This window comes from Pygocentrus nattereri, chromosome 24, assembly GCF_015220715.1.
Source record: "Pygocentrus nattereri isolate fPygNat1 chromosome 24, fPygNat1.pri, whole genome shotgun sequence".
Lineage (NCBI taxonomy): Eukaryota > Metazoa > Chordata > Actinopteri > Characiformes > Serrasalmidae > Pygocentrus > Pygocentrus nattereri.
The window spans coordinates 13,040,058-13,066,371 of record NC_051234.1 but is presented as its reverse complement, the minus strand read 5'-3'; the positions used below and the strand labels follow the sequence as shown (position 1 = coordinate 13,066,371).

At 39.8% G+C, this 26,314-nt stretch overlaps 1 protein-coding gene across 1 annotated transcript in view; it reads left to right on the top strand.

The window, feature by feature from the left end:
• The first annotated feature begins 2,024 nt into the window (after nt 1–2,024).
• tmem145 (transmembrane protein 145) overlaps nt 2,025–26,314 on the top strand; it is a 50,822-nt gene continuing 26,532 nt past the window's right edge. Inside the window, exon 1 of the mRNA XM_017703875.2 lies at nt 2,025–2,249. Within this exon, the coding sequence (XP_017559364.1) occupies nt 2,154–2,249 (96 nt within the window). The 5' untranslated portion in view covers nt 2,025–2,153. The remainder of the gene's footprint in view (nt 2,250–26,314) is intronic.

The following is a 26,314-nucleotide window of genomic DNA, read 5'->3' as shown; positions in this document are numbered from 1 at the left end:
TATGGTCACTGAACCTTTTTGTGTAGAATTTGTGTGGATTGTTGTTCTGTTGGAGGATCCAACCAGGATGTCAGTATGTTTAGCTTCCACTGTGAAGAGTAAGGTTTAAGGCCCATGTGTCAAAACGCAAGGCCAGATCAGGCCCGTCACACAATCCTATCCTGCCTGCAAAAAGAACGTTTCACAAATAAAAACTTCTTCTGAAATGTTTTCACCGCAGTCCCCAGCATGCACTGAAACAATGTGTTCCACCTTGCCTACCCTAACAACACACTATGGGACAGCAGTTACATCGCAATTCTATTCAATTCTGCTCAATTCCACACCAGTCGCATCACCAAAATGCATTTCAGCTGCAGTTCAACCAACATAAACACTTAACCTTAGTTCAGTATCTTGGAAATTCAGCTTAAATGAACTTGCAGTAAAGAAAGAATGTCTAGTTCAAGCAAACAGGCATGTTTAAAAGAGCGTCCAACTGGGGATATTTACATTTTTAATATTTCAAGTATCCATGTAATATTTCAAGGTCTATTATAAGTGACTGTATTTTACTGTTGAAGCGTATTTTGAATAAACAATGACCAGTTCAGGTTGCAACACAACATTAATTAAAAATGTAATAAAAACATTTCTTTTCTCTGGCCCACAGATTTGATGAGATTTTTTAATATGGCCCTTTTAGTGGTTGAGTTTGACACCACTGCATTAAGGCAACACGTTCTTCAGTGATAACCGGCGGACAATTGCAGGAGTTGACCGCATCCTGGAGTCACTAAGGCCCAGCCCCATTTCACCCCTCGCCCCTACCACTTAGCAGTTAGCCCTCGTTTTGCGCGTTCACGTCTGGGGTTAGGGTGTCCTAATTTTTGTTGAGATGGAGGGGTAGAGCGAAGTGTTAAAGCTACATGGCCCTCCAAATGGTGGCGGCTCACTCCAAACGGAGTGCTATGAGAGAAAACTAAAAACCGGTAAGATGGCTGCGCGAGCGACCAAAGTAACCCACAAATGTAAGCATTTTCTCCGATAAAATGTACGATAACCATTGTATTATCTTAGTTTGACGTCGTTTCAATGTGTTATGGTCGGTTTCTTCGTAACAAACATAAAAAATCGCTAATAGCATGCTAACGTCTCGGTAGCTAGCTAGCTAATTTTCCCGTTCCACCTTAAATAGTCCAGCAGTTCTGACGCCTGACGCGCCACAATGTGACCGCTGCACCAACAAGGAGCAGGTGTGAAAAGAAGAAATGGGATTGGGCCCAAGACAAACACAAGTGCCTGGAGCACATCACTGGACCCTTGATCGTCTGGTGAGATGAAGGGCTTTTGTTAGCAACAAACTCCTGGCCTACAGACCCAAGACCCAGAGCTAAGGCCTACAGAAAATTAACATACACTGTGTACTGTGAGAATGATGATGGATCTCTGATACTGAGATATTTTATTTACAGAAGCCTTGAGAATCTTGCAATATTGGTGGATTGTAGATCTAAATCTGGCTGCCTCTGCAATGCTGCCTAAAACTGGTGATGGTTAGATCCACCAGCAAGACAATGATCCAAAGCATACTGTCTAAACCCCATTAGAGGCCTGTAAGGTTAAGGGAGATTCCACCAAGTAACTAAAGAGATTTTGTCTGGAAAATGATTCCATATCCCTTTTCTGTGTTCTCTCACCTCATTCAGCATTACAAGAAAAAGGTTCAATTTTTCAGCCTGATGGACGTTAGTTAATATTCCATAGCCTTTTTCTCATTTACATATGGTGCTCATAATTCTGGAGGCCACTGTATCCTAACCGTGTTACTTTTAGACTCAATGGTGAGCTGAGACTGATCTTGGATTAGGCTACAGATGGTGACTTCCAGCAGCTTGGATTCAAATTCGAATCAATCCACGTTTAGCAGGTGCAATCGCAGCCCGATGTTCAGTGCATTTCTTGCAGCCTTGCAGCGGCGCCCCCCTTTCCACCCCCCTCTCCCCCCCAACCCGTGCGAAAGCGCGCTCTGGTCACACATGCATCAGCAGGGCTGCTGACGGGAGCGCGCACGCTGTCTCCGCGCGAGCCAGATCTATCGCCCCGTCCCTAAGGTTACCTGCACACTCACACAGAGGAAAGGGGAGCAGCTCGCCGCGAGCGTAGGTCAAAAAATGGACAGAGTTTTAGGATTTGCCGTGGTGTCGAGCGTTTTATGCGTTGGATCTGTGTTGGGAAAATACGTCAGAGGCATCGTCAACACCAAAGAGGTGAGATGTTTACTGCGTGCCTCCGTTTTCGGTGCAAAGTCTCAGTCGATCAGCATTAAAGAGCTTCTTCCAACAAGCGTAATGCATTTCTCTGAGGAGATTCTTTCTTAGACGTTCATTCATTTGCGCTTTTGCTTTGTTCCACATCTGGCAACAGCCTCGTTTGGTCTCTGCGAGCTACCAGCATGATGGTCTTGCCGAGAAAGACATGGACTTTTTTAAATGAACCCATCGTACTAATCGCTTACGTTTTCAGCGATGACTGATCGAGTCCTGCTTTTACTCGAAGGCCGTTACAGGTGTGCGCTGACCTAAATGTCCTTATTGATGCTAAGTCAGTGTTGGTTCTACCAGTTTTACACACTGTAGCCCACTACACGTACGAACCGTACCTTTGTGTTTTTAGACTCTGCGCGCTCGTGCTTTAACGCCTGATCAGAATTGCGATTTTAAATCAGATCTGAACTCTGCGAACACACACAGACAGCTCTCTAACTCTGGCAACAAACCTCCGGCTAGCCTGTTATTTAGATGATTGCGTGTGCACTTCCACTCCGTTATGTTTGTCCAAGTCCTTTCAGTGTAGCCTAAAGGCCTGCGTACACAGCTTTGGACAGAAACAGCGAACCTTAACTTTAACATGTAGAGCAGTTGGTTTCTCATTGAGGAGGCTGCTACATGCTTTCTCAAGGACACAGATGCCACATGGCAGACGCTGAGACTTAAGGCTAAATGGCACCTCTGTACTGCTACAGGATGGTTTAGCTACTCACCAGCCCATGTGCTGTTCCCCAAAATCAGTAGCCATGGCTTGACTTGAGAAGGTAACAGAGAAACATAAAGGTAGGAGGTCTTTATAATATGTGACATCTCTGTATTATGTGTACTACAAATTGTTTGCAAGCATTTATGTTTGGAGTAAGTGTTTTGCTTGTAAAGGCATCACATATCATTAGAATAAATGCAAAGAAACAATCATGCAGCAAAAAGTACCAAGAATTTCTAGTTTTCATGTAGGAGAACGCAGGTTTGGTTCCAGATTTGAATCATTAGTCAGCCAAGCGCCAATTTTGCTTCATTTTTACTGCCATTGGAATGCCTACAAATCAGCCATACGTGCCTGATGACGCTGAATTTAATAGTTAGTGTATCTATTAGGCTAATTTGTGGAGGTGCACTGGGTCCCTTCAGCTGTGCTGCTCTGTATGCTACAATATAAAGTAGGTTGTGCGATGCTATGATTAGTCTACTATCAAAACTAACTTTTCACTCTAAACACATGCATAGCTTTCCTCATACAGTCCTGTCTGGCTAGCTTTCTAATCATTACACCTGTGGTTAAACTGTATCAAGGGCAGCCTCAATGAATAACGTCTATGACCTGTCTATATGAATATTTTTTACTTTGTGCACTGAATAAAAGTGAACATGCATTGAGTTTACTTGATGTAAATGCATAGTTTCCTTGACTAAAATACGTTACATAATCAGTTTTGTACTTTACTTTTGGCAATACTTGATGCCAATGTATTACTCATGTGAACATGATAGAGATTTACAGAGATTTGTACAGAGAGAAAAAAAAACCAATGCAACACTTTCTATGTCATTTAATGCAGTAAGACTGTAATTCATGTTTTTTTCCTGGCAGTGTGCCACGCCAGTGAAAACTCTGAGTCTCACCTGGCAAACCCATTGTAAAAGTTCCACCTGGCTGTTGCATGGATTTGTTTACAACCCCATCTTCTAAAAAAGTTGAGACTCTGTGCAAAATGTAAATAAAAATAAAATACAATGATGTGCAAACGATTTAAACCTTATATTTAATTGAAAATAGTAGAAGGACAACATATCCAATGTCAACATAAATTTTTTTTTATTGTTTTTGAAAAAAATACCTGTTTAGAATTTGATTCCAACAACACATTCCTAAAAAGTTGGGATGGGGGCAACAAAAGGCTGATAAAGTTGTGTAAAGCTAAACCCCCCCACAAAACTGGTAATTGATTGGCAACAAGTCAGTAACATGATATGGGTGTAGAAAAGTATCTCAGAGAGGCTGAATCTGTCAGAAGTTGAGATGAGGAGGGGTTCATCACTCTGTGAAGGACTGCACGATCAAATAGTGCAACAATTCAAGGATAACATTTCTCAACATAAAACTGTGAAGAACTTCATCATCTATTGTTATTATTTACACTAATATTATTAAAAGATTCAACAATTAAAAACAGACATGATTCTGTAGTGGAAATCACTGCATGGGCTCAGGAACACTGCTGAAAACCACTGTATTTGAAAACAGTTCATCGGTGCATCCACAAATAGAAGTAGTTAAGACTCTAAAATGCAAAGAAGAAACTGTACATAAACAGGATCCAGAACTGCTGCCACTTTCTCTGGGCCCGAGGACATTTAAAATGGACTGAGGGGAAGTGGAATAGTGTTCTGTGGTCTGACAAATCAACATTTTAATTTTTTTGGAAATCATATATAGATTTTGGCACCATATGCTGCCATCCAGATGATGTCTTTTTCAAGGAAGGCCTTGTAATTTTATTAAGGCAATGATGTCAAACCACATTCTGTGTGTATTGCATCAGCATTGCTTCATATAAAAAGAGTCTGGGTGCTTAACTGGCCTACCTGCAATCCAGACCTGTCAACCACTAATAATACTTGGCACAACAAAAGAGATCCTGAACTGAGAGCAGCTGAAATCCTGCATCAAACAAGAATGGGAAAACATTTTACTTTCAAAAGTACAGCAGTTGGTCTCCTCAGTTCCCAAACGCTTACAGAGTGTAATTACAAGAAGAGGTGATGAAACACAGTGGTAAACATGCCCCTGTCACAACTTTTTTGGTTTGTGTTGTCGGCATAAAATTCAAAATGGGCATGTATTTTTCAAAAAACAATGAAAGCTCTCAGTTTCCACATTTGACATGTTGTCTTCGTAGTATTTTCCTTTAAAAATATGGTTTACATGATTAACATATTGCATTCTATTTTTATTTTCATTCTGCACAGCATCCCAACTTTTGTGGAAATGGGGTTGTAATTCCACCACCAGCACACCTGATTTAATTTAATAAAGGATTGATTTGTCAAACTAGATATTTGATGAATTCTACAAATAGTTCTTGGCTTTATTGATGAGAGAGGCTTAGAAATGGTTACAGAAACAATGAACACATATGTAGACATAAAATCACTCTGTGTGTTTACTGTACTCATGTTTTTATATTTACACATAGTGTTTGCCTGAGCCAATTAATGCTTTTATGCTTCATGCATTGTTTCTAAGCTGGGCTGTGTTTCTCTTAGATATTCAGTGCCAGTGTATGCCCTTGGCTTATGGCCTATATTTAAACAGCACTATAGGCCTACCCTATTAAATTAACCCCGCTGTTCCAAGATGCCTCTTTTAGTTGGCAACAATGGCACACTCGACTGTTTCCAGTGCTGTGAAAAAATTAATAGAGGTAGTATCTTTTTATAGGACCCAGAATTCCCATTATGGAGATCTGTTCCAACTATAACATAGACGTTGAACTAAACATGCCTTAATATATATTTAGTGCCGTTCTTATAAACACACAAAGTCAGGCTAATTTCTTGGTCAGCTTATCATTGTAATTATGCATTTATTAGACATAAAAACAAAGAAGCTTCACTCTAGATGTTTTCAAGTTGCCAAGTTAATATGTACCGTAGGTATCTTGTTGCCACAACTAATTGACCATTTCATCTGGTAGATAGGAGAACCTTGCTGGTATACAGCTACTGACTGTAGCATTTATGATGCTACACTAGCATCAGCCCTCTGTATCCTGTCCATGGTTACATGGTAGTGGTGTAGTATTAATAGTGTGTGTGCATAGTAGTGTTGCTGTGTTTAAACAGCTTAATGTGACTGTTGGGTTGATAATTGCCTACCAGCCAGAATTATCCAGCCACCAGTGTCCTATGGTAAGAAACTGACCACTGATGAAGGATTAGAGAGTAACTAACACACTGTGCCTGGAGGAAGATGGTCTACAGCATCAGCGAGGTTGGTCTGTCTAGTAAAGTGGCTAATATTTATAATTACAGGTTCCCTGTAAAAAGTAAATTGCCATGTTAGTAAGGGTTTAAGGGTAACTTGGGGGAATAAGGCCCCCAGAGTAATATGTCCCCCATCCCCTAATTCTCTCTCCTGATCAAATGATGGGCCCAAATCTAATCATGACTCGTTTGCTGAAAGGCTGTTGTAATTCTGATGACCATATTCCTGGTTTTGGGGCCAATTTTGGAATCAAATGTGGAGTCTTTTTTGTAATTTCCTAACAGTGATGTATGTACATATAATAAATTGTACAAGAAAATGAATTATGAGATTCCCAACCCTCCCCCGCCAGCCTACAGGGGGTATAAGAATTCATTCCATGCCAAAAACAGGAGCCCATGTTCAGCTGTACTGCAGGGTGGGACAAAGAAAAGTGCTGAGCTTGCTATAATGAAGTTCAGAGCATCTGGGGATTACAGAGCAGTACACGGCTGTTTGCAGGCTTCAGGTCAGGTACTGATTTCAAGAAAGATTGAAAGAGTATGATATAACTTTATCTTTTTTTCTCAAGCTCACAAAATTACTCACCTCTCCTCTCACGCGAATAGTATCCTATGTGTCATCACTATTCTCTGTGTTAACCAATACTGAATGTAGGTGCTGAAGCTTGGACAATAATGGTGTTTCAGCACACCATTAATCTTTGTTGTTTCTTTTGGCAGTAGCAGAGACACTTTTCTCTTGCTACTCAGTCAACCACTCACTCACTCAGTGGGTTGATCTGCTCAACTACTTACTCACTGACACTTTGGCTGCTTGGCACAAAACTGACCTCATGATATAAAGGAAAGCAGCTCAAGCATAACTAACTTTGCTCTCACTTACTGGCAAGAACAGGGTTACTCTCACTTCCTTGATGTAAGTAAGATGCCCGACAATCTGGACAGCTGGTAAAGGTACACTTTTATCATGCATATTGAGGTTGCAGCTTGGACAGTGGTTTTACAGGCTTCTAAATAGAGATGGCATCAAGCCTAAAGAAGGGATTATAAAAGGAGGTGGGTGATATGGTAAAAGTGCAATAACATGAATTCTTGAATAACTTCAAGAACTTTGCACAATACATTATTTTTTCAACGATCTGATAAGTTGGAACTGAGAACGTAGAACCAGTAGTGCTACATTTGAAAACTATGATTACAATGATTTTCATTCAATATTTGATGCACTGTGTTGCACTACATCCAGCTAAAGGGGTCAGGTTTTGCTCTTTTTCTAATAAAACATTGGAAAGAGTGGTTCAGTGTTTTATAAAATGACAATATGCACAATATGCTCTGAAAAGCATATTGTATTGTGAACAAATTCATCAAGATAACGATACCTTGTCATATTCCCAAGGCATAGATTATAATGTGAAATAGCCGTTAATAAATTGAGCATAGCTAGCACATATCAGTGTAATAGCATAGTAATGAAACTTTTAGCTAGTTACTTAATGTCAGTGAGAATCTGAGTTTATAGAGCATTGTAATTATGTTGTGTGACGTATGTCGTAGTGAAACCTGTTATTAGGGAGGGTCTCTGAACTAGATAAGCATTTCACTCAGTGATACTGAATAATGAATATTTTTGATTCCATTTAGTACATCTCTAGCATTTATTTAATATCTGTAGCATTTCTTTTGCAAAATGTTCTATTAATATCCATTACAGAGCAAATGTATTTCCAACATACAAAACCACTTGCTTTTGAAGAAGGCATGCAATAACTTTCAATCTGCTAGACTGGTGGCGACAGAGAAATGCCTGCAAAAACAGGACTGGGTACTGTAGGTCTTGCAAGCTGTACTTCTAGGTATTGCTACAGAGTTTGGTAGGTTTCATCGCTCAGTGGCCAGGCCTACTTTGACAGGAAGGGGCCTAGGGGTGGGCAATATGATGATAATTTATCATGATGTTTATCATGTTTGTTATCCTGATACACAATTCCCACCAGCATGCCCAGGGTTTTATTACACACTTCTATAACCCAAGAATAGCTTAGCCAGTTTGCATTGAAGTCCCTGTAGATACTGAATAATAACCTTAAGTATATAATAAGCGTGGGATTTTAAGGGGTTAAAGAACGCTGACCAGCTGAATGCTTCTTTACCAAGAGTGCAAACTTAGTCCTGTTTAACTGGATTTAGTGCAGTATAGTATGTGAAATATTGTATAGCAGTTATTGTATTTATAGGTTTTGATTGCGGATTTGAAACGACTTTACTAGCATATTTGGTCTGTGTGTCAAAATATTGGCCATGTATCATGAAAATGAATTAACATGATAAAAATTTTTTCCATATCACCTACCCCTACGGGCTATTTCACTTAAATGCAAACCGACAGACCACAGACTTGTAGGAGGCCTGTGTGAAACAATGTGGATTAGAATGGCAGAGATGCCAGAACATTTTGTGTTGGTGACAACAAAGAAAATGTTGGAATATGTATGACTTTGTATAGTTCATGTCTTGCTCTGAAGGAATCATTGTTGTCATGACAGTATCACAGTATACACCAGATGGTCTGATGAACTGTGGGGCGAGCCTCTGAGGCTAAAAACATAACAAACAATTAAATTGGAGGGTCTGTTGAAGATTTGAAAAGAACATGTGTGGTCAGTTGAGCAAGGATTATGAATGTATACACACATTTTTTGAACATAGACATCCAAATGCAAAAAAAGACCAAAAAAAAAAGAAAAACGATGAGTAAGGTCAAGAGAATGCCAAGCGTGAAGTATGATTTGTGTCATTTTTTTGCTTTCTCTACACATTTATCCTTCCATCCCTTATTCTCTTCGACAGAGATTTGTCATTGCCTTCTCTGTCGACAGAGAACGCTCTGGCTGTACTAACTAACTACTGGGTTCTTTTTCAGTTGTGGTGAGAGGTTTGCAGTTCATGAAGCTATTGTGCTGCAACAGCAGATCCTTCTGCTCTGTAGGTTCTTCTTCTCCTTCTTCAGCTTTCTGATGTTTCAGTACTGTGATCTGTGACTCATGGTTTCTTCAGCTGATTGCTACCTTACCCCAAGAGATCTGCAGCCATTTTCATTCACAAGCTGCAAATTCTTGACAAAACTTATATATAACTCAGATATTACAGGATTCACACAACCCACTTTTTCCCATTCACAATTTTAGAAGTGACTACAAAGGACACTCTATGTTTACGTTTATATGGACATGGAACTCACATAAACCTATAAATGACAAATGATAAATGAGATCTAATCTCACTGATATTAATTCACAAAAGGTGACCTTCCAAATGTCTTGAATGTGCAGCAAAATTGTGTAGTACGTTTCTGTTTGTGTGTGAATGTGAGTGAGCATGCAAGTGTATTTATATGCCGTCTATTGTGCAGCCACAGTAATTAATTATTTATAGCCACAGCGGAGTTAAGGTGACACGAGTAGCTGATTAGTAATTAATTCTTAATGAGGCTTAGCGAATAGATATAGAGCATAAGAGCAGGTGAAACTGCCTCTGATTGGCCAGATACAGCAGCTGGGTGGAGTGTTGGGTAACGTGGTTTCTTGAACTAACATGCGCATGACAACCCAGTGAAGTCTTACCATCTTTTTTTTTTGTGTGTGTTTAAGAAAATGTGCCATATGTAATGTGGTTTCACTCCGTAAAAAGTTCTTAGAGGGTAGATCTGCCAACTTCCTGTTGAATTCCTGAATGTTTTCATTCTACCTTAAATTGTGCCTGAGGTGGCAGAATGTAATGGCTACATCATTTAAGGTGGAACGGGAAAGTTAGAATAAGAAGCTGGTGAATGAGACTTAAGCTTCACAATGTTTTAATGTTTGACAGTTTCTCTTTGCAGATTAAACGTATCAGGAAAGCAGCTGAGTGCTTATGATCAGAAATGCAAATAAGTCCATTTGTCTCCAAATCATCAGTGTTCATCTTAATATTGAACATTGCTAGGCAAGACTGTCTGCATTGTTATGGTGACCAGCAGTCTGTGGGCCAACCTTCAGAGTTAAAGGTTAGCAGTTCTACATTAACTCCAGCGTTTAAGACCATTTTTTTTCTGTTACGATCAGCAGAGCTTTATTTTACTGCAAATTTTATTTTTACCTGAACATCTAATTCTGCTGTGGAGCCCCAACAGGGCAGTAAAAGAGCCAGAGTCGCATTGTGGCCAACCCCTGCCATAGGGGACACTTGAGTTAGTGAAGGAGTATGCTGACGGGAGCCATTGTGCATCATCTGTTTAGCCTCGCAGCCTCTAAACATATTTATGTGCATCAGGCTGATGTTTAGGCTGGGAGCATGAGTGACTGCTGGATATTAGCTTAGGAGCTAATGGAGTCACCTTAAGAGCCAGTTTTGTTTTTAGGACTTCATAAAATATATTATCTTATATTATCTATATAATAAATATCTTCTGTACTGGGGACAGTCATGGTCGTGGGCTGGAGGTTAGAGAACTGGCCCTGTGACCGGAAGGTTGCCGGTTCGATCCCCAGCACTGACAGTGCATGACTGAGGTGTCCTTGAGCAAGACACCTAAACCCCAATTGCTCCCTGGGCGCTGTGGATAGGGCTGCCCACCGGGCAAGTGTGCTCACTGCCCCCTAGTGTGTGTGTATTCACTAGTGTGTATGTGGTGTTTCACTTCACGGATGGGTTAACTGCGGAGGATTTCCCCGGTTGTGGTTTAAAAAAAATCACTCAACTTACTAGGTCATCGACACTTACTAAATGACTGACAGCACTTAAACTTACCAGGTGTATGACTTTAAGGGGAACCCAAATGTTCTTTCCTGCTTGTAGCATCACGTTGCTGGAGACATTGTGTCCATTATCACTTTTCCATGTTTTTTCTTTACTTATCAGTGATTGGAAACATCACTATCATATCAAAACCTGCGCAGACCATTTCATGATGAATGGACCAGTGGAAACACATTATATTAACATACACTACAATTGAAAGCCTTCTTTTTTTCCTTCTTTTATAATGTTTCCATTTGAGAAATACATGTTTTTGTCATGACATCAATGTCATGGAGAGTGCTTTCATTGCATCGGTCCTGTAGTTGAGAAATTGCATGTTCAGTATCCAGTGATGCTACAACTATTTGTGGCCAGGAGTCCAAGGTAGCATAACATCGCTGTTCAAAAGAATGTTTCTATTTTTGTTCTTTTTTCTATCATTTAATCATGGCAGCGTTTTTTTATAACCCCATTTCCAGTTGGGATGCTGTGCTGAATGTAAATAAAAACAAAACTCAATGATGTTCAAATCATTTCAGCCCTATATTTAATCGGAAATAGTACAAAGACAACAAATCAAATGTTGAAACTGAGAGATTTTATAATTTTTTTGAAAAATATATGCCCATTTTGAATTTGATGGCAACAACACATTTTTCAAAAGTTGCGACAGGGGTATGTTTACCTCTGTGTTTCATCGCCTCTTCTTTTAACAACACCTTGTAGGTGTTTGGGAACTGAGGAGATCGACTGCTGTAGCTTTGAAAGTTAAATGTTTTCCCATTTTGCTTAACATATGATCTCAGCTGCTCAACAGTTCAAGATCTCCTTTGTCATATTTTTAATTTTATTATGTGCCAAATGTTTTCATTGGGTGACAGATCTGGACTGCAGGCAGGTCATTTAGCTCCCAGACTCTTTCAGTATGGAGCCATGCTCTTGTAATACATGGAGAATATGGTTTGACATTTTCTTGCTGAAATATGCAAGGCCTTCCCTGAAAAAGATGTCATCTGGATGGCAGCATATGTTGTGAAAACGTATATATTGGTCAGCATTAATGGTGCCTTCACAGATGTGCCAGTCACCCATACCATGTGCAGTAATGCATTCCTGTACGATCATGAATACTGGCTTTTGAACTGTGTGCTGATAACAAGCTGAGTGGTCTTTAGCCCAGATCACACAGTGTCCATTTTTTTAAGCAAAAAGAAGAAAAAGGTGTGAGCGTGTCTGTTTGTGCTGATTTGATGGCCCTGGATCTTTTACCGGAGGATGAGAGGGGTCAGCTGTTAATTTGGCAACATGCTTCATCACTCTGTTGTGATGTCCTGAAGCACTGGCAAACTACAACCAATGATCCTCTCCACTGTCCTGATTATGCGCTGGAGCTCATTTTTGTGAGGTGGAAGAACCAAACCACATGGTTATGGATGATATGAGGACGGACTCAATGATCGCTTTGTAGAACTGGATCAGCAGATTTCTTGAGCTGTCTCAGGAACATTAAATATAGTAAAAGTTAAGAGCATGTTTGCTTTCTCTTTCATCTTAGAGATGTTTTGCTCCCATATTTTTCTTTGGACAGTGATGATAATTGGCTATCTCTAAGTGGCAAGGCAAGTTTATTTATATAGCACCTTTCATACACAACGGTCATTCAAAGTGCTTTACAAATGAAAAAATACAGAAAAATGTAATTAATGTAAATAAAATAAAATTTATGTAAATTTTAAAAATTTAAAAACATAATTAAAACAATAGATTTAAGAGAAGTTAATAAAATTTAAAAGAAGGAGATAAAAAAGGTGGGTAGAATGGCCCTCTCTCTCCCCTCATTATTTAAGCGAATGCAGATGTCTGTCAGCTCACATGACAGAATTGGCAGGTACCATACTCCTTGAAATGTGTTGAGTTTGTGTTAGCAGCACTTTGAAGAATATGGTGGCTCGTTTGGTATGGGGACAGTCGTGGGCTGGAGGTTAGGGAACTGGCCCTGTGACCGGAAGGTTGCTGCGTTGATCCCCAGTGCCGACAGTCCATGACTGACGTGTCCTTGAGCAATACACCTAACCCCCAATTGCTCCCTGGGTGCTGTGTGCTCCGGGCAAGTGTACTCACTGCCCCCTAATGTGTGTGTATGTGGTGTTTCACTTCACGGATGGGTTAAATGCAGAGGTGGAATTTCCCCATTTGTGGGATTAAAAAAAAAGTATCACTTTCATGTGTATTGGAAGAAGCACACGCTAACCTTAACCCTCCCAGCTTGGAAGTATCATGTGGTAAGAAGAGACCTAGTTTTCAGGTGGAACTGACTAAATTTAGGTGTAAAAATTTTGTAGAAATCCAAAAATAAAATAGAAGTGTAGCTCTAGACAAACAAAAGGCTTCATTTGGACCACTTAAATGAAAAGGAAGTCTGTTATTCTCTCTATGAGGTCTGTTGAAACTGGCCCTTTATTCTGCTGGCTATCAGCTTCCCACGCCAAAGGAACTTGGAGTCACTATAGAGATGGCTTGATGTGTCAGATCTGATCAGAGACAGGACACTCTGTGGATTGTTTCCAGCAAATGCAACACAGAAAGCCAAACAGATACTCTGATGCTTGTTATAAAGTTATTTACAGTGTCATAATGTATTCTTCTCCTAAGTTACAGCGTACTACAGCTTGCTTGACAAAAGAGTGTGAAAGACAAGAGGCTGCTTGCACACAGTTTTGCTGTTCATGTCACATTGACACTTCGAGAAGAATTCGCAGTGTGCTTGGATATGTCAGTTAGTATATGAGTGAGTGACCTAAAAGCATATACAGAAGTGGTCACAGCAAATGTCAGCTACAGTTTGAACAGATATGTTTCCACTGGGAAAATACAGTTATACCTGACTGGGAAGTCCAGACATTTGCTCGAAACTTGTGTAGTCTGCTGCCTTCCTTTCAAGTAATGGCAAACTATATAAAACATTAAGATCTGACCTGGTGAAGAGGTCCATGGAGAAAGCTATCTACCAGAATTCCATCTGCAACTTGATATCGAGTTTCCTCATGAGGAGGCAAAATTGTCAGTTAGTCCTCTAAAGTGATCTTGTTAAACACTGGAGTAGCCTAAGGCTACTGTCTCAGGCTGTGCTCCTTGCTCACTCAAGAGTATAGCCATCTACACTTAATGGCCACTTTTGAAGAAACACCTACCCTGTAGGTCCACCTTGCTGGTGCACAGTTAGAGACTGTAGCCCAGTAGTTTCCAACCTCGATCCTGGAGATCTACCTTCCTGCAGAGTGTATGTCTACCTACTATCTGCCACACCTAGTGAATGAATTTTTTCAGAAGTCTTTGACTGGAGAAGATGCATTAATGTTAAAGTGGAGAGCAGTATGTTAAATGCAGGTTGCAGCTAAATTATGCAAGAAGGTAGATCTCCCGGAGAAGAGTTGATGACCGCTGCTGTAGTCCATTCTTTCTCATGCGCAATTTGTGTAACCCAGTCCATCATCAGTGGTCAGTTACTGTGTAAGTGACAACATATGGGCTGCAGTCTGTATTTGTACATTTATACAATGCACCTATAAGATAGGGGGACTCCAGAAAGACACCAGTGAGCTTTAGTGCAAGGTAGGTGTTGCTTATAAAGTAGAAGGTGAGTTTATGGCTACATTAATGAAACTGGAACAATAAATGACAAAAGATGAGTCTAAATACCCAAGACAGTGATATGCTGTCCAATTGCAACAACAGTAATAATCATTATTTATTAATTTGTATAACATCTTTCTCAAGCCGCAAGTCACTTCCCAACAGCAACGCACACACAGAAATACATAGATCAACAGTAGGCAAAACACATAATACACACTGAGAGTAATTAACTCATTGTGGACTTCATGACACCCAGGGAGCAATTAGCCTTAATGACACAGCAATATAAATAATCCACTGCTTAAGCTTGTGGGATCTGTATCTGACCTTCCTTGGGGTCATAGTAGTATAGCGCTTCCAAAAGTGGTCAGAAAGCTCTTGAACTTTATGTGGCTCTGAAAAGAATGTGGCACAACAGAGCAACAGCTCAAAAAAAAACTCAAAACCACAGGTTCATAGAAAGTGTCCTCAGGTGTGATGCAGTAGTGTATTAGCAATACATGACAGAGTTTCACTACACAGGTTTGTGGCAATAGCAAAGGGACTATAGGATATGACCTACTTTCAGTCAATGAGATCCACACCATCCACTGTCGTGGTAAAGCCCAATCTATTATTTAAGATAACAGCCAGCCTGGCTGCAGACAGTTCTCTCTTCTCAACTCCTGTAAGTGATATTGTGCTGTTAAAGCACAGACTACCAGACCCATAAATGTTTTGAGAAAACGGGTAAGTGTTAGTTTAAACGTTTTGAATTTGTTTAATAAAGGGCTTCTTGCAATAATTTACACTCAAAAACAGCTTTAATCACACTTTTAAATGGCTAGGTGTAATTAATGTTTTTGATCAGTTTCAAAATAAGTTATGTCACAGTGTGCTTTTCTGACCATATTGTGGATAATGTCAATTTAAGAACACCTACTAACTACATGTTTCACTGTGTAGAGAGCACAATTAGTCATTTTTAATTGCACGGCAGCATGTGAAACAATGAATAAAAAACGCTGTAATCATACGTTTTGATAGCATTGCCAAACTGCTCATTAAAGCAAAAAGCCTGACCATTGTGATACATATTGTGTATTGTTAAGATGTCTTGAATATTGAATTTTTTTGCCCTATTGCCGTCTCTACATTTTGCTATAAAGTATTCATTTTTTGTTAGTATTTTTTAAAATATGTTCTTAATGCCTTTTTTGTACATATTATGCATGTCTGAGATATCAGTGCACTTCCAGTGCAAATGTACATACAGCCATAAATTAATTCCTCTGTTGTTTGAACATGTACCTTATGCACAACTTCCATACAGAAACTGGAAGTACTGTAGCTTTTTGTAGATATACACTGCTCAAAAAAATAAAGGGAACACTCAAATAACACATCCTAGATCTGAATGAATGAAATATTGTCATTGAACAAAGTTGAATGTGCTGACAACAAAATCACACAAAATTCATCAATGGAAATCAAATTTATTAACCAATTATTTATTAGCCTGGATTTGGAGCCACACACAAAATTAAAGTGGAAAAACACACTACAGGCTGATCCAACTTTGATGTAATGTCCTTAAAACAAGTCAAAATGAGGATCAGTATTGTGTGTGGCCTCCACGTGCCTGTATGACCTCCCTACAACGCCTGGGCATGCTCCTGATGAGGCAACTCCTGGACAGTCTGTGGTGCAATGTGACGTTGGTGGATGGAAAGAGACATGATGTCCCAGATGTGCTCAATCGGATTCAGGTCTGGGGAACGGGTGGGCCTTTGCATAGCTTCAATGCCTTCATCTTGCAGGAACTGCTGACACACTCCAGCCACATGAGTTCTAGCATTGTCCTGCATTAGGAGGAACCCAGATCCAACCGCACCAGCATATGGTCTCACAAGGGGTCTGAGGATCTCATCTCGATACCTAATGGCAGTCAGGCTACCTCTGGCGAGCACATGGAGGGCTGTGCGGCCCTCCAAAGAAATGCCACCCCACACCATTACTGACCCGCTGCCAAACCAGTCATGCTGAAGGATGTTGCAGGCAGCAGATCGCTCTCCACGGCGTCTCCAGACTCTGTCACGTCTGTCACATGTGCTCATTGTGAACCTGCTTTCATCTGTGAAGAGCACAGGGCGCCAGTGGCGAATTTGCCAATCCTGGTGTTCTCTGGCAAATGCCAAGCGTCCTGCACGGTGTTGGGCTGAGCACAACCCCCATCTGTGGACGTCAGGCCCTCATACCATCCTCATGGAGTCGGTTTCTAACTGTTTGTGCAGACACATGCACATTTGTGGCCTGCTTGAGGTCATTTTGCAGGGCTCTGGCAGTGCTTCTCCTGTTCCTCCTTGCACAAAGGCGGAGGTAGCGGTCCTGCTGATGGGTTGTTGCCCTCCTACGGCCTCCTCCACGTCTCCTGGTGTACTGGCCTGTCTCCTGGTAGCGCCTCCAGCCTCTGGACACTACGCTGACAGACACAGCAAACCTTCTTGCCACAGCTCGCATTGATGTGCCATCCTGGATGAGCCACTACCTGAGCCACTTGTGGAGTCCGTCTCATGCTACCACGAGTGTGAAAGCACCATCAACATTCAAAAGTGACCAAAACATCAGCCAGAAAGCAGAAAGGTACTGAGAAGTGGTCTGTGGTCCCCACCTGCAGAACCACTCCTTTATTGAGTGTGTCTTGCTAATCGCCAGTGATTTCCACCTGTTGTCTATTCCATTTGCACAACAGCTGTGAAATTGATTGTCAATCAGTGTTGCTTCCTAAGTGGACAGTTAGATTTCACAGAAGTTTGATTTACTTGGAGTTATGTTGTGTTGTTTAAGTGTTCCCTTTATTTTTTTGAGCAGTGTAATATCAGTTCATCAGTTTTTATCCAAAAGTAATTGATTTTTGATAAGAGCACACCGTACAGATTTCGTTATTGTCCTACCCTACATGGAAACATTACAACAGCTATGCTGTTACGGCCAATGAATCATTTTTGTTTGGAGTGATACTAGGACTTATTGACTTGTTTGTTCACAGTGATTCTCTCTGTCAAAACAACATTTTCAAGCCATTAGAGGCAGAGTTACTGCTGATAGAGATTCTGAACTTGACAGCGTCTACGGGAAACCTACAATCTGGTGCACACTGGCATTAAAGTGATGGTTTAATAAATTGATTTTTAACACAATTTCACTCTTACCCCAAATTTAGTTGATCAACCAAGGAATGTTTGGCATCTACTTCTTTAGTTTTGCACTGCATCTGTGTGGCTAATGCAAAAGAGGCCATGGAAGCTTATACCCACCAATTAGCATTGTGCATAGTGCCAACTGGTGGCTATAAGATTCCGTAACCTCTTAGCTCGCCAGAGTCGTTTATTATGCCTAACAAAGCCACTATTTGGGCACTATATCTTGGCTATATGTGGGGAAAATTGTGTACAAATTACACACGGATTGTTCCCCTATACTGATCTTGCACTGCAATGAATTATGATGAGATAACAAATTAGATGAATGATATTTGTTTACTTTTAGTTTTGACACAGAGGGAAAAAAAAAGTTGAATAAGTGGCCGCACCAGGAAAGTATGGCTCTGTGGTCATGTATTAAAGTGAATAGTGTTGGGGAAGAACTGCTGCTCTGATACTAAACAGAAAGAGGGAGAAGATAAAAGTAGTGCTTTAAACAAGGCATAATAAGAGTTGGACCTCTGTTGGTTTCCATGGCAGCTGCAAAGTTCAGCATGTAGCCGTTGCTATGACAGTGGCAAGAAATTGAGTTTTGTCCTTAGTGTGGGTGGGAATTTGTCTGATTGCTGACTATGGCTGACTGACCTCAGTGTGTGTGTGTGTATATGTGTGTGTGTGTGTTTTTACCCAATCTGATCTTTTTGAACTGAGTATTTGGTCAGAGAGTTCTTTTGTCAAGAAGCCTTGAGGAGTCATATAGTGTCATCAAAGATACCATCAACAGGAATGCTATTGTGAGCAAAAGGCTGAAAGTTAAGACACAGTTATCTGAGGCATAAAAACGTACAGACTATGGACCTCATTCACTAACCATATGACAAACTCTCAAGAGCATAAAGGTGCAAACAATTTTGTAGTTTAAGAACACGGCTTAAATCTGATGTTGACTTTTCCTTAGGACCATTCTCAAGAACAAATTTACTGAAAAACTTTGGGAAGATATTGGTGAATAAGGATCCGTGTTATCAGGAGAGAGATGTCTTAAACAGGTGCATGTTTTGAATAAGCAAATAAGTAATGTAAATCCTCTTTTGGAAGTATTACTAGACATTCTAATGAGTTGAATGGAACTATTAGTATTTAGTGGAATTATGGTTAGTACTGAGAAAAGTACTGCACTGAATTTACTTGATTTAAATGTGGGCATCATTTACACACAAATAAAATTGGTTAAACGAACAGAATTCTTGGATAACATAAGTAAACTGATGAATAAAATGTTGCTGATTTACAATTTACTTTATTCATGTGTAACCAACGTTTGAAAAAAGTTAATGTAGTGGGGTTTTTTTTCCAGTGTAACTGGGCCACTTAAACAAGTCTATTTTTCTCTCTTTTTAAGTTGCTCCAGTGTTGCTCTGGCCAAGTGCTTTGGAATGCCTTCCTGTTCAAAGACACATTTCTTCCTCAAGTTTCTGTTTTCTGGCTGAGGGGTGCAGGTTTTTGCCAGGGATTTACGTGGTCTGGAATTGAGCACTGTTGACCTTAAATAATGGAGACTGCACACAGAATTTTTAATTGCCAGCTTATTGTGTGGAGAATAAACACCTAAAACAGAATATTTGAAATAACTTGGTGGCAGTGTTTAGAGCCGGCGAAGAAACTAGAGAGATTTAGTTCATAGGAGGTGTGTTATTTTTGCTACATCTTAGCAGTTTTTTTGAAGTGAAACATCCAAAAGTCTGAAAATCAGCGTGGAACATTAAGAATTGTCACTACCAAAGCACATTTTTGTTACATTAAATAAACATTTTGTGTTTTAAATGAAAAATATTATGAGTGTGTACAACTGTTCAGAGCTGTGCTTGCTAGTCATGTAGTGGCTAGTGTTTTTGATTTATCATCAATAACAGCTAACATTTCAGAATGTTTCTGTAGTGTTATAGTTGCACCCTGCATCATAAGACAGCTCTTGGAGGTGTCTTAGATGTAAGAGAGCTTCCTTTTCACAAGCAGTGCTCTTTATTAACAAGGAACAGAGTCATTCTTCCAGTTCAGTGAGAGCAGTGGCAGTTTTGCTTTTGTGGCCATGGTTAGCTGTGGCATTGCTGGGAATAAAACTTGGTGATAGAATCAATTGAGCCACCAAATCTTCCCTTTTAAAATTGTAATTTCACTCCAAATTCTTCACTTTTAACAGCATCAGGTGTAGCCAAGTGAGGGCCAACAGCACTCCTAACAAACAGATACATGTTGTTTTGCCTTCAGGCCAAATAAGTACAGTGTATATTGTTTTAGCGCTAAAACTGTTGTGCTACATATCCAATTTGTCTTTTAGGTCACATTTTCAGAGCTCATTGCAGGTAAGGGTATATTTTTGCCAGTCTTCGGTAAAAGCCAAATTAAAGTGTTTTGGAAACTAAATCCATGAACAACACCTTCAGGCAAAACCACTGATTTTGAACTCAGTGTTTTAATGGAATTCTGACCTAGACCAGTGTTACCCCATACTGGTCCTGGATGCACTCTGTCCTGCACATTTTAGTGCATCCCCTGCTCTCAGACACTAACAACAACTCTGTTCAGGTTGTTAATTATGAATGTCAGACCAAACGCCATCAGACCAAACGGCCTCAGAAAATGTTATTCTGGCATATATCGAGATACAAAATATTTTCTAAGCTATACAAATGAGTATGTACTCGTCTAGGCTTGCATTTGGTCTGATGCCTTTTCTCTGAGGCTGGTCTGATATTCAGTTTCACCAGATCTGAGACATGACGTCGTTTAGCTTGAGGAATGATGCCGTTCTGACTCTGAGGTCTGAGGATGTCCTAAAATGCACTCTGTAGCTCCGCCTATTGCTAATTATTATATATTTGCATGCTGGTCAGTTTGAAAATAAAAAAGCAAAGTGGCAAATGAAAAGTACATCACCAGCAGGTGGCGCCGATGTTCGTTTGCATTTGTCTTTTCATTCCGACACTTAAAGCGCGTCCATGCTGAAAACTGAATCACAAACTGTCACTTTGCTGTTGATTCATCCATTTTGCGTTTTCATTTTGCATTTCATTAATTTTGTCAGATATGCAGCCCAGTTGCTATAAAAAGAAATAAGACTGTAAACACTGCATTTTGATTTTAGTTTTGACACGTATTCTGCATTTCATGAAGAAAAGCTAAAGCCAGAGTGAAGCTTAAATTTTCTTTTCTCTATTAGGTTTTTCATTTTAGATATGGCCATGAAATATCAGAATAACAACTAAAATGAAATGACAAATAGCTGTTTTAAATTTATTTTTCTTTTTGCCAAAAGTGAAAAATGAAATTGCAAATATGGGTTTTTCATTTTTATTTTCAGTTTTGGCAGGATATTTGCGCAGATTTTTAGAAAAAGAAATGGCAAAAACAGGTTTGCATTTGCATTTTATTGTTTTGATTTTAATTTCTTTTTTGGCTGGATTTGCCTCCCATAGTTAATGAGCTGATTGGTTGACTCAAGTGCATGGAGTGCAGAGAAAACACTAAAATGTGCAGATAGGAGTGTCTCCGGGAACAGAGTTGGAAAACACTGATCAAGACGATGGCTGTAGTCTTGAGATTTTTCCACTTTTGTACAGTATTCTCCATGGACTCTCCATGTCTCAAGGACTCTCCATGTCTTTGAAACCTTTTTCTCAGATTTTTGTTTCATAAAACCCCTTAAACTGCAGGCATATTATACATTGATTATATAAGACTTAATATTCAAGCTTACGTAGAATACTTTGGAAAAGCTTTCCAAAATCCTGTTTTTTTTCTTCTGAAAACATCTGGCTTTTCTGAATGAATATGTGACGAGTCAGATATTTAAAGTTATCAACCCCTAAATTCCAACTTCTGAAAATATTACTTTTTTGTACTTTTTCAATGTTTTTTTAACAATATTGTTGATTTCTTTTTAAGTGAAATTGAAAGATGATCTCTGAGGACATGATCTGAGGATTTTCTGAGGACATGATCTGCCGACTTGGCTGCTACTTCCTTCTCCTGTTTAATCATTAAGGGTTTGGATCATCCTTTTTCATCAAAACCTCAAAACTGTTTCTTTAATCCATTAGCATCTGATTTGTTCTAACTTGTTACATAAATAAATAAATAAATAAATAACTTTATTTAAAAATTATGTCCCACATTTTCATGTCATTACTGCAAGCTCTAGGCTAGCTCTAGATTTGTTGTTACCTTCTCCACCTTCCCTTCTCTATACATTGTCCTGTTTTTAGTGGTGGACAGTAACTAAGTAAATGTAATTCGTTACTGTACTTAAGTAGTTTTTTCCATTTTTCAGTATTTCCATTGGGCAACTTTTTACTTTACTTACTTTTTTAAGTCAAATATCTTACTTTTTACTCAACTACATTGTGAGAAATCTGTCATTTCTTTTGGTTTTTGTGTGTATAAAAACATAACCTGTCAAAACAAAAAAAATGCAAAGCAAGAACACCAATCAGGGCACAGCGGTCACTTTGTTCTGAGCTTGTTTTGATCTGTTGGTCATACCAACCCAGTGCAGCACACAGTTCAACGTCAGTGCAGAAGCGTAAAAATTTGGGAGCACATACGTCACCTAAATGATGGAACTAACTTAACTTTATGTAAATAGACCACAATATACATATTTATATATTTATATTTTTTATATTAATTATTTTATATTAATAAAATTAAAATATAAATATATTGATTTATTGATTAATTAATATATAAATATAAAATATATGTATATATATATATATATATATATATATATATATATATATATATATATATATATATATATATATATATATATATACATATATATATATTATGTCTGTCTGTCTGCCCTGCGATGGACTGGCGACCTGTCCAGGGTGTATCCTGCCTTCTGCCCGAAGACTGCTGGGATAAGCTCCAGCATCCCCCCGCGACCCTGACGGAGAGGCGGCTTAGAAAATGGATGGATGGATGGATATATATATTTTATATGTAGAAATATGTACACATATGCAGTTGTGACTGGCATGTTTCTTTTTTTCTAAATTCAGACAAACACATTCATTTGATAGTAAATTAGTTTTGGTTAGTTAATGTTTATGAACAGAGACCTACAGATCAATATAGTAAAGGAAAACATATTTGTGAACCTGTGTTTAAGGCAAGTTTTTATTCAACTTGTAACTAAGTTACAAAGTAATCTTAAACTGAAACTTTGCTTTTTTGTAAAAGTGATTTCAGAGCCACTCGGTTCTACCTGATGGAAACTGTTTGCCTTCAGTGTTTTGTGCTTATGATCATTTTAATAGACGTCAGCATCACTAATTAATGACATTCTATTAAAAGACTGGTTTACCAAGAGAGACGCTGGAGGATTTTCACCTAAAATGAGTCCACGAAGCGAGTCTTGTTACAAAAATGATAACAGGACATCAGAGTCATAATTAATCTTTTAGTACTTTTACTTTCAATACTTAGCTTGGGTATCTCTACTTTAGCTCAAGTACATGATTTGTGTACTTCGTCCTTACTGCCTGTTTTAGTATTAATATAGGCCTGTAATATAACTTGACTCCATTTTCCTGTCAGTCATATCCAAATTGTTATTCCATGAAGTTAGGAAGTAGCAGTAGATGATAAATCTGATAGCAAGAGAGAGCTCTTGAATCGAGTCCACTGGGGACCAACACCAGAATTGCACCCTGGGGCCCAGAGTTATCATTGCCTAGAGGGCAAATGGATCTGGCAGTGATGTGGCCCACTGAGCAAAGTGTTCCCAGAAATGACTCGTCAATGCCACAGGGCAGATTTTAGCATCTGAACATCCAAGAAATACCTCAGAGTGTGATAAGTCGTGGGATGCAGAGAGCAGCGGGGCGGGCTCCAATGAGGGATTGCTGGTTTCATGTTATGACTTAGTTGCTAGGATGTGTAATAAACCACAGAAGCCTTCAGTCCAGTGAAGGGATTTGTTTAAGCCTCTATGAAATCATCCATCCCAATTTAAAAGCACATAACATATGACTGTAGGAGGGCTCTAAAGACAGCAGGCTTGACTTGCAGTTAATTTTCGTGGGAGTAGAATTAAGACACTAGAGAGAACCAGCGACCAGCTTCAGGCTAGGAATAGTTAAGGCTAGTGGGAGGGAAAGTGGATTATTCAGTTATTGCATTTCTGTCTACAAAATCCAAGAGACAAAATGCAAAAAGGATCTAAGGATACCGAAAGGAAAAAAAAGGAAGGAAAAAGAGAAAACCTGAGTGTGATACTTACTTTATGTTCAACAACCAGTAACTAATCATGCCAGAAAAAGCTAGTGGAAGATGAACCGTTTTGAATCCTCTTATTCAGTTTTTAACCTTACTGTGACTAATTTATTTATGAACTAATTTCTAAGTTATATAGTTATAAGTGCAAGAAGCTGATGTTTGGGGACATATACTGGCATTTAGGGTTTAAGGGATTAGTGAATATGGATTAAGAAAAGAAATGAGCCTGTCCTTGAAGTATTTACAGCAGCAAAAAATATGCAAACCCTTTGGAATTACTGAGTTTTCTGCATTGATTGGTCCTAAAATGTGATCTGATCTTTATCTAAATAATGACTACAGACAAAAACTGCTGAAGCTAAAAATACACAATTACAATCTGCCATGTCTTTATTGTGCACACCATTTAAACACTCACAATGCTGGCAGAAGAAGTGAATAACTTCAAATCAAGCAAGTGCATCTGGAGCTGCAGATCACATTTGCACAACATTCAGGAGGAATGCTGGACCATTCTTCTTTACAGAACTGTTTGAGCTTAGCCATGTTCTTTGGATGTCTGGTCTGAATGGCTTTTGAGGTCATTCCAAAGCATTTCAGTTGGGTTGAGTCTAGGCTCTGACTGGGCCAGTCTAAAAGGGTGATTTAATTGTTGAAGGTGTTCTGCCCAGAGGCAGCAAAGACATGTCCTAAGTCATGATACTCCCTCCACCATACTTCACTGAACTCTTCAACAGAGGTGTTAACCAGTTCCAATCATACTTCATTGTGCGTTCTGTATTGTACCTTTGGCTGGGTGCACACTTCTAAGCAGAGTAGACACAGTACTAAATCATCTCCATTTGCAGATCATTTGTAGACTGATGAATACTTAAACTCTTTGAGGTCACTTTCTAACCCCTCAACAACAATTATTGATTGAAGGTTTTCTAAATTCTTTTTTGTGAGATGTGGTTCACATCAGCAGATGCTTCTTGTGAATGATGAATTTAAAATGTTTGAGTAGGTTTTTTAAACATTGGAGTAGCTCTAACTCTCACCTAATCTCCAGGTTTGATAACTCTTGCCTCCATTTAGCTTTGGCTGAAGTCATTAGCCTAGGCGTTCAAACACTTTTTCCAACCTAAAGTGTAAAGGTTTGAATGAACTAATTAGTTTGAATGAACTAATTAATATGGACAAGAACAATATATTATTTGTTATGTTATAAGTTTAAATAGATTTTGTTTGTCCTTTCATCATCATCGTCGTCGTCGTTAACTGCTTAATCCAGACAGGGTCGCGGCAGCAGTTGGGAGAGCAGAGAATCCCAGATGACCCTGCCCCCTGCAACTTCCTCCAGCTCATTCCCAGGGACCCCAAGCCACTTCCAGGCCAACTTGGAGATGTAATCCCTCCAGCGGGTCCTAGGACAACCCCGGGGCCTTATGCTGGTAGGCCATGCCTAGTACACCCCCACCGGGAGGCGCCCAGGGGGCATCTGAATCAGATGCCCGAACCACCTCAGCGGCCTCCTCTCAATGCGGAGGAGTCTACTCCGAGCTCCTCCCGGATGGCCGAGCTCCTCACCCTATCAGGTTACCTACAGCTCATGACCATAGGTGACGGTCGGGATGTAGACAGACTGGTAAACAGAGAGCTTTGCCTTATGGCTCAGCTCCCTCTTCACCACTACAGTCTGGTACAGTGACCGCATTACTGCTGCCACCTGTCACAGCCTGCGGCCGATCTCACGATCCCTCTCCCCATCACTCGTGAACAAGACCCCAAGATACTTAAACTCCTCCACCTGGGGCAAGTCCTTTTCCCTTACCTGGAGTGGGCATGCCATCCTTTTCCAGGCTAAGAATCGTGTTTGTCTTTTATTTTAACTTAAAGCCCAGATTAACTAATGATAACTGATAACTACTGTAACTGCTGGAAGCCTGTCATGACATCCATCCTCAACTGCTTATCCGAGTCTGGGTCATGGGGGCAGCAGCCTAAGCAAAGAGGCCCAGGCCTCCCTCTCCCCCGCCACCTCCCCCATCTCTTCCAGAGGAATACCAAGGTGTTACCAAGACAGTCGAGAGATATAATCCCTCCAACATGTCCTGGGTCTTCCCCAGGGTCTCCTGCCTGTCTGACAAG